The sequence below is a fragment of the Heterostelium album genome, assembly GCF_000004825.1.
Source record: "Heterostelium album PN500 unplaced genomic scaffold PPL_scaffold1, whole genome shotgun sequence".
In the NCBI taxonomy this organism is placed as follows: domain Eukaryota; phylum Evosea; class Eumycetozoa; order Acytosteliales; family Acytosteliaceae; genus Heterostelium; species Heterostelium album.
In genome coordinates, this window is record NW_008805063.1 from 444,569 (window position 1) to 460,315 (window position 15,747).

Below are 15,747 nucleotides of genomic sequence, written 5' to 3' on the forward strand. Positions count from 1 at the left end.
GATAGAATAGAATAGAAAAGATAACATAAACAAGAATAATATATAATAAAATATGAAGATATCAGCACCACTTACAGTTTCATCTGTTTTGAGACTTGTTAACGGTGGTAACAATGTAAAGAGTTTAGATACACTCACTGCAAAGAGAAACAATGATTTAGCAAGAAAGAAGAATGAAAAGAAGAAAGCTTCATCAAATAGTATTATAAATGGTCAACTCTCATGGAATTACTTTGCAAATGCAACTAGTAAGTTATAATAATAATAATAATAATAATAATAATAATAATAATAATTTATAGAGATTATTTACTTATCTTATTGGTTATTTATTATTATTATTAGATTCAGAGGTAACGGAGAAACAAAATAGAAATTATTATAATCAGTTTTTACAGGTCGTCATAAAGTTGGTGGACAACGATGAGGTGCCGAGTGAAGAGCTACACAGCGCTTCGTATCAGGCATTCATGGCGGTTGCCAATCCGAATAAAGACGATGTTTCGAAACAACAGTTGTTGCGTGATCTCTTTGGTAGTTCTTTCAAGTTGAAGCTCTATAATGAGTTGGTTACATTAGTTTCGATTCTCCAGAAAGTAAAGGATCCATTCGAGGAGGATATCGCACTCTCACGTGACACACTCGCCAAGATCGATGAGAACGAACAACTCGAATGGGGTTCGATCAAATTGAATTCTGTCGATGAATTATTCTTTGAATTGGATTCATTCAAACAAGATGATGATGATGCTAATATTTCAACAACCTCGAACAAGAACAACAACAACAACAACAAGAACAACAATAATAATGCTAATTTTAAGAATATTAATAGTGGTGAAACTATCATTGTAAAGAAATCAAGTAAAAAAGATAAACAACAACAACAACAATCATCGTCGTCGTCACAATCATCATATAATGAATCATGGTTAATTGAAAATTGTATTACTATTTCTAAATCATCTGGTTTACCAGCTGATCATTTACTACAAAATATTATCAATGTTTTGAAAGCACCAAAGAGTAAGTTTAGCTAATATCAAAATAACAAAGTGTTGTTATTAACTAACTGTTACTTTAACTTTTAATTTAACTAGATATTCAAGATGATTTAATTGGTATTCTTGGTTTTGAATATTTGGATTTCATTGAACAGTTGATTACAAATCGTACTGATATATTGGCATCTACTTTGAATGTAAAACAAGGCACAGGAAAGCATGGACCTGTTCAGAGTTTCTCTATGAATACCACCGATGACAAGCTCGTTGGTAAACTCAAGAAAAAGGATGAAAAGAAGAAGAAGAATGCTAGTGGTAGTAGTGGTAACGGTGGCACAACTAGCACTGTACAGATCGGTGGCGAGCAATACGAAGTCTATCAACCAAAGGAAGCGGCAGTACCTGCCATCTACACACAAAACGAATTTAAAGCGGCTGGACTTCAAATTCAAGATGGTCCACTCATTGGCAAAGCTGCACTTCCTGCCAATACAATTAGAAAAGAACATAATGTAAGTGTTGTTGTGTTAACACAACATATATATTTAACTATTATTAGTTTTTAAACTAAACAACTCTTTTTCTTCAACTTTTTATCTAGACTCATATTGAAGTAACAATTCCACATGCTCAACCTAAACCATTTTCAGATGATGAACGTTTCGTACCGATTACAGAGATTGCTCAGGAATCACAAAAGGCATTCGGTAGTATAAAGTCGTTGAATAGAATACAATCGAGAGTGTTTGAGACTGCCTACAAGACGAATGAGAATCTGTTGATTTGTGCTCCAACCGGTGCCGGTAAGACAAACATTGCGTTGCTCACTATTCTCCATGAGATTGAGAATAACTATACTTCGTATGGTGTGTTGAATCTCGAGCAATTCAAGATCATCTATATCGCTCCGTTGAAAGCGCTGGCTGCCGAGATGACAGAGAAGTTTGCCAGTTGCCTAAAGTATCTTGGTATCGTGGCAAAGGAACTCACTGGTGATATGCAACTCACTCAGAAGGAGTTGAAGGAGACACAGATCATCGTTACCACTCCGGAGAAGTGGGATGTCATCACCAGAAAGAGTACCGATGTCGCATTGACTCAGTTGGTTCGTCTGTTGATTATTGATGAGATTCACTTGTTGCACGAGGAGCGTGGACCTGTCTTGGAGAGTATTGTCGCGCGTACTCTACGTCAGGTGGAAACCACTCAGGAGATGATCCGTATCGTTGGTCTGAGTGCTACTCTTCCCAACTATAAAGATGTTGCACGATTCATCAATTCACCGGCTTCCGCCACCTATTGTTTCGACTCGTCGTACCGTCCTGTCCCGATGACTTCCAGCTTCCTCGGTGTCAAAGAGGAGTCGGTCTTGGCACGTAATAACATTATGAACCAACTCTGCTATGACAAGCTGGAGAAATCCATTCGCGAGGGTTATCAAGTGATGGTGTTTGTACACTCGCGTAAGGATACTGCCAAGACTGCCGAGGCATTGGTTAACATTGCGCGTTCCAAACACTTCCGATTCGCCAAGGAGGAAGAAGTCAAGTCGCATGCCGTTCGTGATATGGAGCGTGCCAAATCCAAGGAGATCAGAGACCTCTTCCAACATAATGTATCGATTCATCATGCTGGTTTGCTGCGTCAAGATCGTAACTTGGTAGAGAAGTACTTTGCCGAGGGTGCCATCAAGGTGTTGGTATGTACTGCCACTCTGGCGTGGGGTGTCAATCTTCCGGCACACACTGTCATTATCAAAGGAACACAACTCTATGATTCAAAGAATGGTGGATTCATCGACCTCGGAATATCTGATGTCATGCAGATCTTTGGTCGTGCCGGTCGTCCTCAGTTTGATACTTTTGGTGAGTCGTTCCTCATCACCTCTAACGACAAACTCGACCACTACCTCATGTTGATGTCCAGTTGCTTGCCGATTGAATCGCGATTCATCAATAACCTCTCGGACAATCTCAACGCAGAGATTGTACTTGGAACAGTCTCTAATGTATCGGAAGCAAGTCGTTGGCTTAGTTACACATATCTCTATATCCGTATGATAACCAATCCTCATGCCTATGGTATCAATGTTGGTGATCTTCGTTTCGATCCAGACCTCTCACTTCATAGAAACAAGATTATTGAGCGTGCAGCCATTCATTTAGACAAGTCAAAGATGATTCGTTACGATGCAGTCACAGGAAACTTCTTCCCAACCGATCTTGGTCGTATTGCTTCGCATTATTACATCAAGTATCCATCGATCGAGACATTCCATGAGATTCTCAAACCAGACATGAGCCAAGAACAGATCTTGACACTGCTCGCCAACTCTTCAGAGTTTGAAAATGTCAATCTCCGTGAAGAGGAAGTTAAGGAGCTCACCGATCTCTCTGCCAACAACTGTTTCTACCAGTCGGAGGTCAATGATAAATACTCAAAGGTCAAGGTTATCTTGCAATCCTTTTTGTCACGTGCTCGTGTCGATGGATTCTCGCTTGTCTCTGACTCTAACTACATCATTCAAAACTCGAGTCGTATCTTGCGTGGTCTCTTTGAGATCACTATGAAGCGTGGTTGGTGCAGTGTATCGAAGCAGGTTCTCGATCTATGTAAAATGATTGATCACCAACAATGGCATTTCGAATCACCACTTCGCCAACTTGGTATTCTCCACCAAGAGACTCTCAAGAAGCTCGAAGAGCAAGAGTTGGGCGTTGAAGATGTCGCTGATATGGAGGCATCCGAATTGGCACCGATCGTTGGAAATCCAGCCATTGCCAAATCCACCATTAGAGTTGCACGTCAATTCCCAAAGCTAGAGTTTGACATTGAGATTCAACCGATCACCTCTAGTATCATCAAGATCAACCTCCAGGTGCTCCCTTACTTTGAGTGGAATGACCGTGTCCACGGCGACTCTCAACCGTTTTGGTTCTGGATTGAAGACAGTGAGAATGAATATATCTATAACAGCGATTACTTTATTCTTACCAAGCGTGCATTTATGAATCACGAGAATGAACCAATCAAACTAAGTTATATCATTCCAATGCCAAATCCATTGCCAAGTCAATTCTTTATCCATTATATTAGTGACCGTTGGTTGAATTGCGATGAAAGAATACCAATTTCATTCAAACATTTGATTATTCCGCATCAGAATCGTGTCATCAATACAGAGTTGCTCGATCTCCAACCACTTCCAGTGCAGGCACTCAAGAATCCAGAGTTTGAAAAACTATTCAAATTCAGTCATTTCAATCCGATTCAAACTCAAGTATTCCATACTCTCTATCATACCAACAACAATGTGCTGCTAGGTTCGCCAACTGGTTCCGGTAAAACCATTTGCGCAGAGCTTGCCATGTTCAAAGTGTTCCGTGATGAACCATCGATGAAGGTTGTTTATATCGCTCCATTGAAGGCATTGGTTCGTGAGCGTATGAATGATTGGAATGTCAAACTCTCTGAAAAGCTTGGAAAGAAGTTGGTTGAGTTGACTGGTGACTACACTCCCAACATGATTGCACTGCAAAATGCCGACGTCGTTACTACCACACCAGAAAAGTGGGACGGTATCAGTAGAAATTGGAAGAACAGAAGCTATGTAACATCGGTATCACTCTTGATTATCGATGAGATTCATTTGCTCGGTGAACTTCGTGGTCCAACTCTTGAGGTGATTGTATCGCGTATGAAGCAAATCTCAAAGGAGACTGGTCACAAGATTCGTATCATTGGTCTCTCGACTGCCATGGCCAATGCAGTCGATCTGGCAGAGTGGATGGGTATTGAGAAGGTCGGTCTATTCAACTTTAGACCATCGTGTCGTCCCGTACCAATTGAAGTACATATCCAAGGTTTTGCCGGAAAGCACTACTGTCCACGTATGCAAACCATGAACAAGCCAGCGTTTGCAGCGATCAAGACCTATTCACCAAACAAGTCGGTTCTCATCTTTGTTTCTTCGCGTCGTCAAACTCGTTTGACTGCACTCGATCTCATCTCACATTTGGTTGCCGACGATCCAACACAATGGTTACACACCGACATTGAGCCAATCCTCGATCGTGTAAGAGATGGTCATCTCAAACACACACTCTCCTTTGGTATCGGTATGCATCATGCCGGTCTCAATGACAACGATCGTTCGATCTGTGAGACTCTGTTTGCAGAGAACAAGATTCAGATTCTCATTTCCACATCCACTTTGGCTTGGGGTGTCAATTTGCCTGCTCATCTTGTTATTGTCAAGGGAACCGAATATTTCGATGGACGTACCAAGCGTTATGTCGACTATCCACTAACCGATGTTCTTCAGATGATGGGTCGTGCCGGTAGACCGCAGTTTGACAAAGAAGGTAAAGCTGTCATCATGGTTCACGAACCAAAGAAGAACTTTTACAAGAAGTTCCTCTACGACCCATTCCCAGTGGAATCTCATCTCAAGGAGTTCTTACACGACCATCTTAACGCCGAGATTGTTGCTGGTACCATTCAATCGAAACAAGGTGGAATAGAATACTTGACCAATACATTCTTTTTCAGACGTCTATTGATCAGTCCAACCTACTATGGTCTTCAAGACAATTCAGTGGATACAATCAATCGATTCCTCTCAGAGCTACTCGATAGAACCTTGGATGATCTTGCCAAGTCCAACTGTATCATTGTCGATGAAAACGATCAAATTGAACCATCGACACTTGGAAGAATCGCATCGTTCTACTATCTCAACTATCGTACTATTGAGAACTTTACCAAGGAGATCAAACACAATAGTGAGATAAAATCGTTGCTCAAGACACTCTGCGATGCCTATGAGTACCACGAATTCCCAGTTCGTCACAATGAAGATCTAATGAACAAGGAATTGAACGAGAAGCTTCCAATCAAGTTGATTCGTCACGACGATCCACATACCAAGGTTCATCTCTTGCTCCAAGCTCACTTTGAGAGAGCGATGCTACCAATCTCTGATTATGTGACCGATACTAAATCTGCGCTAGACCAAGGTATCCGTATTCTTCAAGCAATGATTGACGTTGCCGGTGAATTTGAATACTTTGCCACTGTTATTCAAATCATCCGTCTCTTGCAAATGTTTGTCCAAGGTCGTTGGGATACCGATAGCAACCTATTGACACTTCCATACATGACCAAAGACATTGTAGAACTCATCTCAAAGAATTTGAATATAAACAGTCTCAAGGAATTGACTGCTGCTCCACAAGATAAACTCAAATTGGTACTCGACAACTCACCTCTCCAACCCCAAGAGGTAAAGGATATCATTCATGTGGTCAATCATCTTCCACGTATCAAGGTCACTCAGATCCTACCTGAAAAGATTTTAGCTGGTAGAGAAACAACCCTCAAGGTGAAGATTCAGAGAATGAACAAGTTGTTCCCCAACGGATTTGCCTATGCTCCACAATATCCAAAGAACAAAGACGAAGGTTGGATCATCATTTTGACTGACGAAAAAGAACAATTCTTGGGATTAAAGAGAATTTCCCAAATGTCAAAGAATTCAACATCCGTTGTCTCTGCATTCACTGTTATCCCACCAGAGGCAACTACCGCAGTCTATCATGTAAAGGTTTACTCTGACAATTATATTGGATTGGATTATTTCCATACTTTTTCAGTAAAGATTGATTTGAAAAAATAAAATAAACAAATTCAATTCATAAATTGACAAGATAAGATTACATTTGTGCTAATGAAAATAATTTTTAAAAAGACTTTGATTTAAACAAATCTCAAACGGTTTTATTTTGTTTTAATATGTTAAAGTTTTTTTTTCAAATGTGATTGGCATCATTATATTTACTTCCTGCGGCTGCTCTCCTTTGAGCCTCTCTAGCGGCAGCAGCATTTGCTGCTTGAGCGTTGGCTCTATTATTTTCAGCTTGTCTTCTAGCTGCTTCCTGACCTGCACCATCTAGAAAATAAAATAAATAAATTAATTAAAATTGAAAAAATAACCTTTCTTTATTATATTTACCCCAATTGATATTATTTTCATTAGACACAACAACTGAAATTGTTAACATTACTAAAAATAAGACTAGAAATGTTTTATTCATTTTAGATGTTTATTATAGTTTATTAATTTCTAAAGTTTCTTTTCTAAAAAACAAATATTTTTTTGATTTTTACTTCTTAAAATAATTCAAATGCGGTGTTATTTATAGAAAGAAAGGAAAGAGATTATTTTCTTAAATTGAATTTAATTTATTTTAGAGATAATATTATATATGGCATTCAATAAAGTCAACATTTCAAAAAGTGGATAAATGTGTTAAACTTTTAGTATTCAAAAATTTTGTGGTTATAATTAGATAAGTTACCCTATTTAAGAATTATAATTAGAAGGATAATTTAATATTAATTATAGTATTGGATTGAAGTGTTTAAATTAAGAAATCCAAATTGATCATTTTTCTCCTTACTTTAAATTAAAAGTCTAATTTTCAAATTAAAATTTTATAGTTATTCTTCTATCCCAATCTTGGTGAATACATTTGGTTGTTCAATTTAAATGTAACAAACTTTACCAAAAATTCTTATTTCTTTTTAATCGGTTCTGATACTTGGAAATCTCAAATTCTAAAATTCTTTATCCATTTTTTTGATCTAGCCATAAACTTACAAAATGAAACAATCCTTTTCAAAACCAATAAGCATATAAACCGAAGTGAAAGAATACGAGTTGGGAATGAAATCTCCAAAAATACAATCATAACACCGAATACAATATAATATATTCCCAGTACGAAACCTTTATTAAATTTACTTGGTATGTTAAATTGAGTTAGGGATCTTTTTTATATCTTTAACCTATTCTTGTTTTTTTTGCAAAAACAAATTGATCAAAACCTATAGGAGAATTTATTTAATATTAACCTTAAACTTTATGTTTTATTAAAAATTCTCGAAAAGTTGAAGAACAGAAAGATTTTCTTCAGAGAAAGGAGACCAAATGCCATTATTCCAGCTAAAGCAAGACCTGTCCAAAAATATCAAAGGGGTGTGTAACGACAATACCACTTTTTCAAAATTCAAATTATTTTTCATTTTTAAAAAACTCAACGACTATTCAAAAAACGAACGATCAACTTTACTATTCAAGTTCTTACACTAACTTTGAATAGGTATGATCAATTTATATTTAATAAACATAAAAACAAGTTCTTACACTAACTTTGAATAGACTTTGAATTATTTGAGTTGATAATTAATAAATAAATAGACTGATCATCTACCTATTTATTAAAGGTGAACTTTGCCAAGGCATCATGTTCGTCCGCATGCGGTAAAGAATTTATTAAATGTTTTTATCGACATCTGCAGGATTCGAACCTGCGCCCCCGAAGGGATTTCCTTAGCAGGGAAACGCCTTAAAACCACTCGGCCAAGATGTCATTTTTGATGATGATAAGTGAAAAAAATTGAACTCAATCGTGTTTAGTAAAACTCACTTTTTATTTGTTTAAACTCTAACATAGAAAGGAGTTTGTAATTGTATTTTTTTTTTATAAAATTTCAAGTGATGTTGAGTTGTATTTAATTATTTCCAACTGTTTTCAAACCTATAAAAACTAATATATAATAGGTATTAAGATTAATGGAATATTTACAATTCAAATGAAATGCTGATGATGTTTCTAAAAATTAATGAACTCAATTGGATATTAATAAAATTAAAATTAAGTATCTGTTCTTATAATACTTTCTCTCATATATGTTAAACAATAATATTATTATCACAACTTGTGTGAATCGTCAACCCTAATATATTAACTAAATTTACAATTTATTTTCTCTTTGATTCAATCTCTTGAATGAATTTAGCGGCAATCGATGTTGCCAACTCTAAATCCTTTGCCTCTGCAATAACACGAATGATATGCTCGGTATTTGATTTTCTGAGATGAACCCACCACTCTGGTGCGTCGATCTTCAAACCATCGTCCTCGTTGATCAATACACCTTGCTTTCCACGATACTCTGCTTTGTAGTCGTTTAGAATGGCATCTGGGTTCAATCCCTCGATACCAGCCTTTAGCTTTACAATCTCGTATTGTGGCAGTGTCTTTTTGACTTCGGAAATCTTACGGATACCACGATTGGCCATCAATTGGAATGCAAGTGCCGCAGCAACTGGCGCGTCACGTCCAATATGAATATCGGGCAGCATCACACCACCATTACCCTCACCTCCAATCACAGCATTCTCGCGCAACATGCATTGCGCCACCTGGATCTCACCGACCGGAGCACACACCACTCGCGACTCATACTTTTTAGCAATGTCATCGAGTGCTCTCGACGAAGAGAGATTCTTGGCAACTACACCACGACGTCCGACATCGCCAAGCATAAACTCCACCGCCATTGCAAGTGTATATTCTTCACCAAGCGGCTTACCGTGCTCGTCGATAAACACACAACGATCGACATCGGGATCCACTGCAATTCCGAAATCAACGTTGTGTTTACGCACCGACTCACAGAGTTGTGAGAGATTCGCGGGGATTGGTTCGGGTGTATGAGCAAACAGTCCTGTTGGCTCCATGTTGAGTCCATCGACAATCTCAATATCCAGTCGATGACATAGTTCACGCATGATCGGTCCACCTGCACCATTGACAGTATCCAAACAGCATCTAAAGTGTTGTGAACGAATCTTCTCGACATCGATGAATGGCAATGCGTAGATAGCATCCAAATGCTTTCGGTTGGCGTGGTCGACCACTTCGATCGCACCCACCTTATCATAAGTAACATAACGAGACATTGGAATCTTCTCATCGGCCAACTTGAACAACGATTCACATGCCTCTGGTGAAATAAACAATCCATCCGATCCTATGAATTTCAAACCGTTCCACTCCACTGGATTATGACTACTTGTAATAACAATTCCACCGGAACATTTTAATTCCGTTGTCATAAATTGTACCTAATAACAAGAGAATTGAATTGATTAACATAAACATAACAACAATAATAATAATAATAATAATAATGGAAAGTAATATAATTTATAAATTCCATACAGTTGGAGTAGTTGCAATACCGATTTGATAGACATGATATCCACATGCAGAGAGAGTACCAACTACCAATCTTTCTACCCAGGGACCAGATACACGAGAGTCACGACCAACCACTATTTTATGTTGTTTCTGGTGATACAATGGTCCTTCCAACATCATTGTGAAAGCTGCAATATGTGCAACAATGACCTCTGGTGAAAGAGTATCACCAATGACACCTCTAACACCTGAAATAGTTCTAATTAAACTCATTTATATAAAACTATTATTAAAAAAAAAGAAATAAAAATAATAAAAAAAAAAGAAAATATAAATTAAACTTTCATTTAAATCCAGTCACCAATTTTATTTTGCTTAACACACAACATGATCATCAACATATATAAATATTCATTAATTTCTTTTTTTTTTTTTTTTTGATGTTCAGAACTGTCAAAATCCAAAAAAAATAAAGGAAAATAAAAAATAAAAAATCAATTACTTTTTTAGGTTTAATTTTATATCGATTTTTCATTTTATTTGTATTTAAAATCCTATATATATATATAATTGAAAGATTTTAAATAAAGAAAAAATGAAATTGTTTTCAAAAACATCAATATTACTTTTAGTAGTGTTGATTTCAACACTTTTAATAAGTCTATCATATTCCCAAGTTGTAAGTAACATGCTACTTTTGAAGTTGAAAATAGCGATCGATCGATCGATTTAATATTAAAATGATTTCTTTTTTCATATCAGAATATTGGAAATAAACATATGGTTGAATATGATGAAGATGAATTCGAAGGTGTCGATCATTACGACCAGAGTGGTTATGCAAATTTGAATGGTGCAGAGGAAGATGGTGAAGCTACCGGAACTACAGAGGATGAGGAAGGATCCGGTGAATCAACAACCAACAAACCAACAGAAACCGAGAAACCAGCTGCTGCAGCTGCAGTAAAGAAACAAACAAACTACTATATGGAGATTGGATTTATCATTTTCATTGCTTGTTACATCGTAAACTATTTCATTGGAAAGAGAACCAACCAAGAGTTGGTCACCGTTTGGGGTAGACGTTTCCGTAAGACCTTTGAGAGTAACTTCTCGTTCCTTGGTGACAAGGAATCGTATGTCATCGTAAAGGTCGATCCAAACACCTACACCTTCACCTGCACCGGACGTATCAATTGCCAAGGTGCACTCGTCACCATCACCTTGAAGAAACGTCAAGATCTCTTTTCAGTAATCTTTGATCTCGTTGGTTACGCAGATCCCGATCGTGTTGTAAGTTCAGATACAGAATTAACAAACAACAGGCAAACAAACAATTCAATATGTTATTAATATAATATTCTCTATTTATTTTAAAACTAGACTATCGAAGTAGCAATGAATAATGAAGTAATGGAACCAATGATTTTCGCTGTAATCAAGAATAAGGCACTTAAATCATTCAGAGAGAATAATAATGATATTGTAATATTAAGAAAGATAGATAGATTGGATAGATAGTTCAAGGAATAGTTAACTAACCTAATATGATTATTATTATTATTTTTATTATTTTTATAATTTAGGAATTATTTGCATCAAAACAAACACCACCACTTCATCTCAATGATTCATACACTGTTTTGGGTGATACCGAATGTTTACCATCACTCCTTTTGAAACCAGAGGTTGTTTCAGTTCTCAACAAATATGAAAGCTATTTCGAATCTATGCACTTTACTGATCACTCTTTGATCAATCCAAAATAGTAAGAAATCTAATTATATATTAATCATTAATATTTCTTTATCAATTAATCAAAAAATGAATGTTTATTTATAACAATAGTCCAAAGACATTATCGTTCTCATACAAATTACCAAAGATTAAGGATATCGATAATATTCATCAATTGACTTTAATGTCAATGTATTTCATTGATTATATTGCATCTGCTTCACTTCCAAAGAATGTAAGTTTATCATAAACAATAATGAGATGATCTATTTTTTACTAACTAATCGATTGTATTTATAGTATAAGATTAAAGCTGAAAAACTTAGAGAGAAACAACGTGAAGCAGTCTTTAAGCAAACTCATCTTGAAAGACAAGAAGCCGCTCAAAAGAAGAAATACGAAAAGGAGCAAAAAGAGAAAGAAAAGATTGCCAAACTCACTCCAGAAGAACAAAGAAAGAGAGACGAAAAGGAATACAAGAAAGAATTGAAAAAGAAACAACAAAAAGGAAGAGTTATCATTGGTTAAATTTAATAGATTAGTTTTTAATCAACTTTATATTGTTACGATTTTAAAAAAAAATTACCAGTATATATTAAATTATAATATTATATTAATGTATTAATAAGAAAAAGTAAATAAAATTGCGATCGCCTACTTTTTTTTTTAATATATAAATTAGAATAATTAATTTTTCGGAGTTTATTATTCATTATTTATATTATTATTTATTTACAGTACTATATTTATATTATATTATTTATATTATCTATTTATATATATATATATTATATTAACTTGTATTTTTTTTTTAAAACTCTTTAATCATTTTACAAATAGAACAACCTAAACTAAATTCTTCGCAATGTGGATGTGCAATTTTAAGTGGACATGATTCAATGCCAGGACACATAGGTATCATTGATTTCGGCTTCTTTGTAAGGTAGTCACCTTTCTGTTGTTTAGTATGACAGGTGTCACAGAAATGAATCTTTCCCCAACAAAAGAATGATGCTATAGAACAACAGAAATGACATTTGAACTCCATGAAATCCCAACCGTGTATATTACACTTTTGATAGCATTCACCTCTACAGGATGGACATATCAAATCTTGAGAGTTGAACTCATCGTTCTCGTTACCCTGATCACATCGCACCTGTCCTGCGAAATAGGGAATCTTGCACTTGAAACAAAGATAATAGCTATAGTGATCCATTGCAAAAGCATCGGGGTTCTTGTACCATTTCGAGTATTTATCATCGATGATCTCCTTTGATTTATGCAGACCTTCAAACACCAATCGTTGGCTTGCCTTTGACTGAACGAGTTCGCGCAGTTTCAGCTGCTCACCGAGTAGGTCGGCGAGTGCCGGATGCTTCATCATCTTGTTGCAAAGCGGACACTCCAGATGCTTGAAAGAGATACGCGGACTACTCGGTCGTTGTTGAATCCTGCTCTTGATACACGAAAAGTGGAATGCGTGTCCACACTCCAGTTGTACACAGGGTGCCGTCGACAGCTCCTCGTAGTAGCAGATATTACAGAGATCATGTGAATTCAATGTGATCGACTTTGATTTCTTCGGTTGACACTTTGCCTTGAAACAAGGTGGACATTGCTCCTCACCCGCTATACCCAGACAATTGTGTCCGCATGCCAAGCTCTTTCCACAACAGAGTAGCTTCTTCTCCTGGCACTCCTGTTGACCACAGATATTCTGGTGACCGGGCAATGTCTGATCAAAGTCGTCGGACACTGAAACACCCATCAACGAACTCTTACAGAATCTACACTTTCTCGACTCCAAATAACATTTGTACTCATCGCAATTGAAGCTATAGTGGTAGGGCATCGATTGACAACACGAACAAAACTCTGAGCTACAGTTTCCACATCTAAATCTATTTTCATCTCTATGTCTTGCAGCTTCTTCGGTCATCTTTACTCCACTCGGGGACAATAAATGCAACTTTTTATTACTCTTTTGATCTTTCTTTGATTCCAATTTCTCATAGGCAACCAAACAATTTGGACACTTGAAAAAGTTTGAAGATGATTGAACAAATGATTCCAATGTAATATTTAAATATTTTTCAAACTCTACTTTATCTAAAATTTCCTATATTAACAATTTAATTAATTAGTAAGTTATTGTTGAAAATAATAATTGTTACTATTAATATCTACTTACTTTTAATAATGAAGGTTGAATTTTATAAAAACAAGAATTATGCAGACAATGTAAATTAGTTGGATCGGTTTCCAACTGTTTCTGTAAATCAGACTTTAAACAATCGCGACAGAAATTGTGAAGACACTCTTCCATGAGAAAGAGATTGTCTGGCTTCTCCTTTCGGCTACACTGAAGACATCTTGATAGCATCTCTTCATCCAATACCTCACTGGAATCCTTTACATGACTTTTTAAACCAGTACTGGAACAACCCGAATCAATAGATATCTCGCTGATACAACTATCCATCCGACTACTACTACTATTACTGCTACTACTCATACTAGAATCTATAGCAATAGGTTTGTTTGATATCGATATATTCACTTCTTTATTTCTACCTAATAGACACCATCCATTTATAACTGATGATGATGATGACGAGGAAGAGGAGGAGGAAGAGGAGATTGATGAACCAAGTGAATCATTTAGTTTGGATGAAGGTGATGGTGTTAATGAAGTCGATGTGGAGGAAGAGGAGGAAGAAGTAGAGGTGGTAGGATGTCCCTTCAAAATTAAATGTAACCATCCTCTTATTGGTTCTGGTTTACCAGTTCTCTCAACTGGATACCACTTATCAACTATTCTACCACGCTCCAATTCCACTGAAACTGTAGTCCAATCCAACACAACTGCACCAATCAGATTATTACTAAGAAAGAATATCTCTTTATCCCAAACCAATAAATTCATTACTGGTTTCATCGCATCCAATTGACTATTTAATAATTAGATAATGGAAATAAATAAAAACTTTCATATTATCAAAAAAAAAAAAACTATTATTATTTTACTTACTAGTCAAAAGATTCATTCCAACTTGGTGATGGATTATTCTTTATAACTTTAGTATGTTGTGATTTATTTAGATATCTCAACTCTACAAATGGATCATATTTTCCAATCTCTTTTTTCTTTAAACCTTTTGCCTCGACAACTAAATTTTCAATCAATTTTTTTTTATTAGTTTCTCTTATTATTGTATCTCTCTTTGTTTTTTTTCTGAATATTACCTAAAATATTTACAGAAAGTGGTTTCATTTTTTATTTTTTTTTACTAAAATAGTTTTACAATTTCCACTTTATTGGTTGAATTTAAAAAACATACTAAAATTTAAAATATATATAAATATATACAAATAAATTGAAACTTTATTGGTGATCTATTTTTTTTGTTTATTATTATTATTTGATGATATAAAACAAATAATGAAAAGTCAAGTAAAATATATGTACAATTGAAAATAAAATTAAAAATAAAACCAACTACAACCTATTATACAATGCTGATTTTTGTTACTGTATTTACTTTGTTTTTTTAAAAAACAATATTATTATTTATTTATTTTTGTTTTTGTTATGTTATTTACAATGAGTTACAGTGAGCGAGAGTAAGTGAATTTGTAAGAGTGTTAAATTTAAAAATAAATATATATAAATAAATAATGTTGTTTTAGAAGGGTATGTATGTAGATGATGATAATAATAATGTTGAAGAGACTAAAAATATTTACAAAAACTTTGAACAAAAGTGGTGAAGTGGATTATTTAAGTGTAGAGGTGGAGTGAGTGGATATTGAAGTGGAGGGAGTGAGAGATAAAAAGGAGAGATATGGAATACAAGATTAAGAATGTTGTGATATCGTATTAAATAAATAAATTATGTATTAATGTTGTTGTTGAATTGAATGGATGGGTGTGAAACTTGTTGTTATTTTAT

General features: G+C 35.4%; 5 protein-coding genes and 1 non-coding gene across 6 annotated transcripts; 2 read left to right on the forward strand and 4 right to left on the reverse strand.

Moving 5' to 3' along the window:
- Positions 1 to 52: 52 nt before the first annotated feature.
- Positions 53 to 6,681, forward strand: ascc3 (DEAD/DEAH box helicase; the record flags this gene model as incomplete). Its single annotated transcript, XM_020571300.1, has 4 exons — positions 53 to 248; positions 346 to 1,026; positions 1,101 to 1,516; positions 1,606 to 6,681. The coding sequence occupies 4 exons, from the start codon at positions 53 to 55 to the stop codon at positions 6,679 to 6,681; spliced, it is 6,369 nt and encodes a 2,122-aa protein (XP_020438574.1).
- A 133-nt stretch (positions 6,682 to 6,814) lies between these two features.
- On the reverse strand, positions 6,815 to 7,099 carry PPL_00263 (uncharacterized protein; the record flags this gene model as incomplete). Its single annotated transcript, XM_020571301.1, has 2 exons — positions 6,815 to 6,954; positions 7,018 to 7,099. The coding sequence occupies 2 exons, from the start codon at positions 7,097 to 7,099 to the stop codon at positions 6,815 to 6,817; spliced, it is 222 nt and encodes a 73-aa protein (XP_020438575.1).
- A 1,255-nt stretch (positions 7,100 to 8,354) lies between these two features.
- Positions 8,355 to 8,437, reverse strand: PPL_00264. Its single transcript has one exon. It is a non-coding gene; the product is annotated as a tRNA-Ser (tRNA).
- A 392-nt stretch (positions 8,438 to 8,829) lies between these two features.
- Positions 8,830 to 10,327, reverse strand: PPL_00265 (Phosphomannomutase; the record flags this gene model as incomplete). The annotated part of the gene is made up of 2 exons (XM_020571302.1): positions 8,830 to 9,978; positions 10,076 to 10,327. The coding sequence occupies 2 exons, from the start codon at positions 10,325 to 10,327 to the stop codon at positions 8,830 to 8,832; spliced, it is 1,401 nt and encodes a 466-aa protein (XP_020438576.1).
- Positions 10,328 to 10,649: 322 nt separating this feature from the next.
- Positions 10,650 to 12,319, forward strand: PPL_00266 (CCDC47 family protein; the record flags this gene model as incomplete). Its single annotated transcript, XM_020571303.1, has 6 exons — positions 10,650 to 10,733; positions 10,817 to 11,347; positions 11,438 to 11,539; positions 11,641 to 11,822; positions 11,903 to 12,026; positions 12,098 to 12,319. The coding sequence occupies 6 exons, from the start codon at positions 10,650 to 10,652 to the stop codon at positions 12,317 to 12,319; spliced, it is 1,245 nt and encodes a 414-aa protein (XP_020438577.1).
- Positions 12,320 to 12,602: 283 nt separating this feature from the next.
- PPL_00267 (C2 domain-containing protein) lies at positions 12,603 to 15,068 on the reverse strand (the record flags this gene model as incomplete). Its single annotated transcript, XM_020571304.1, has 5 exons — positions 12,603 to 13,081; positions 13,577 to 13,913; positions 13,986 to 14,745; positions 14,826 to 14,964; positions 15,041 to 15,068. The coding sequence occupies 5 exons, from the start codon at positions 15,066 to 15,068 to the stop codon at positions 12,603 to 12,605; spliced, it is 1,743 nt and encodes a 580-aa protein (XP_020438578.1).
- Positions 15,069 to 15,747: the final 679 nt, after the last annotated feature.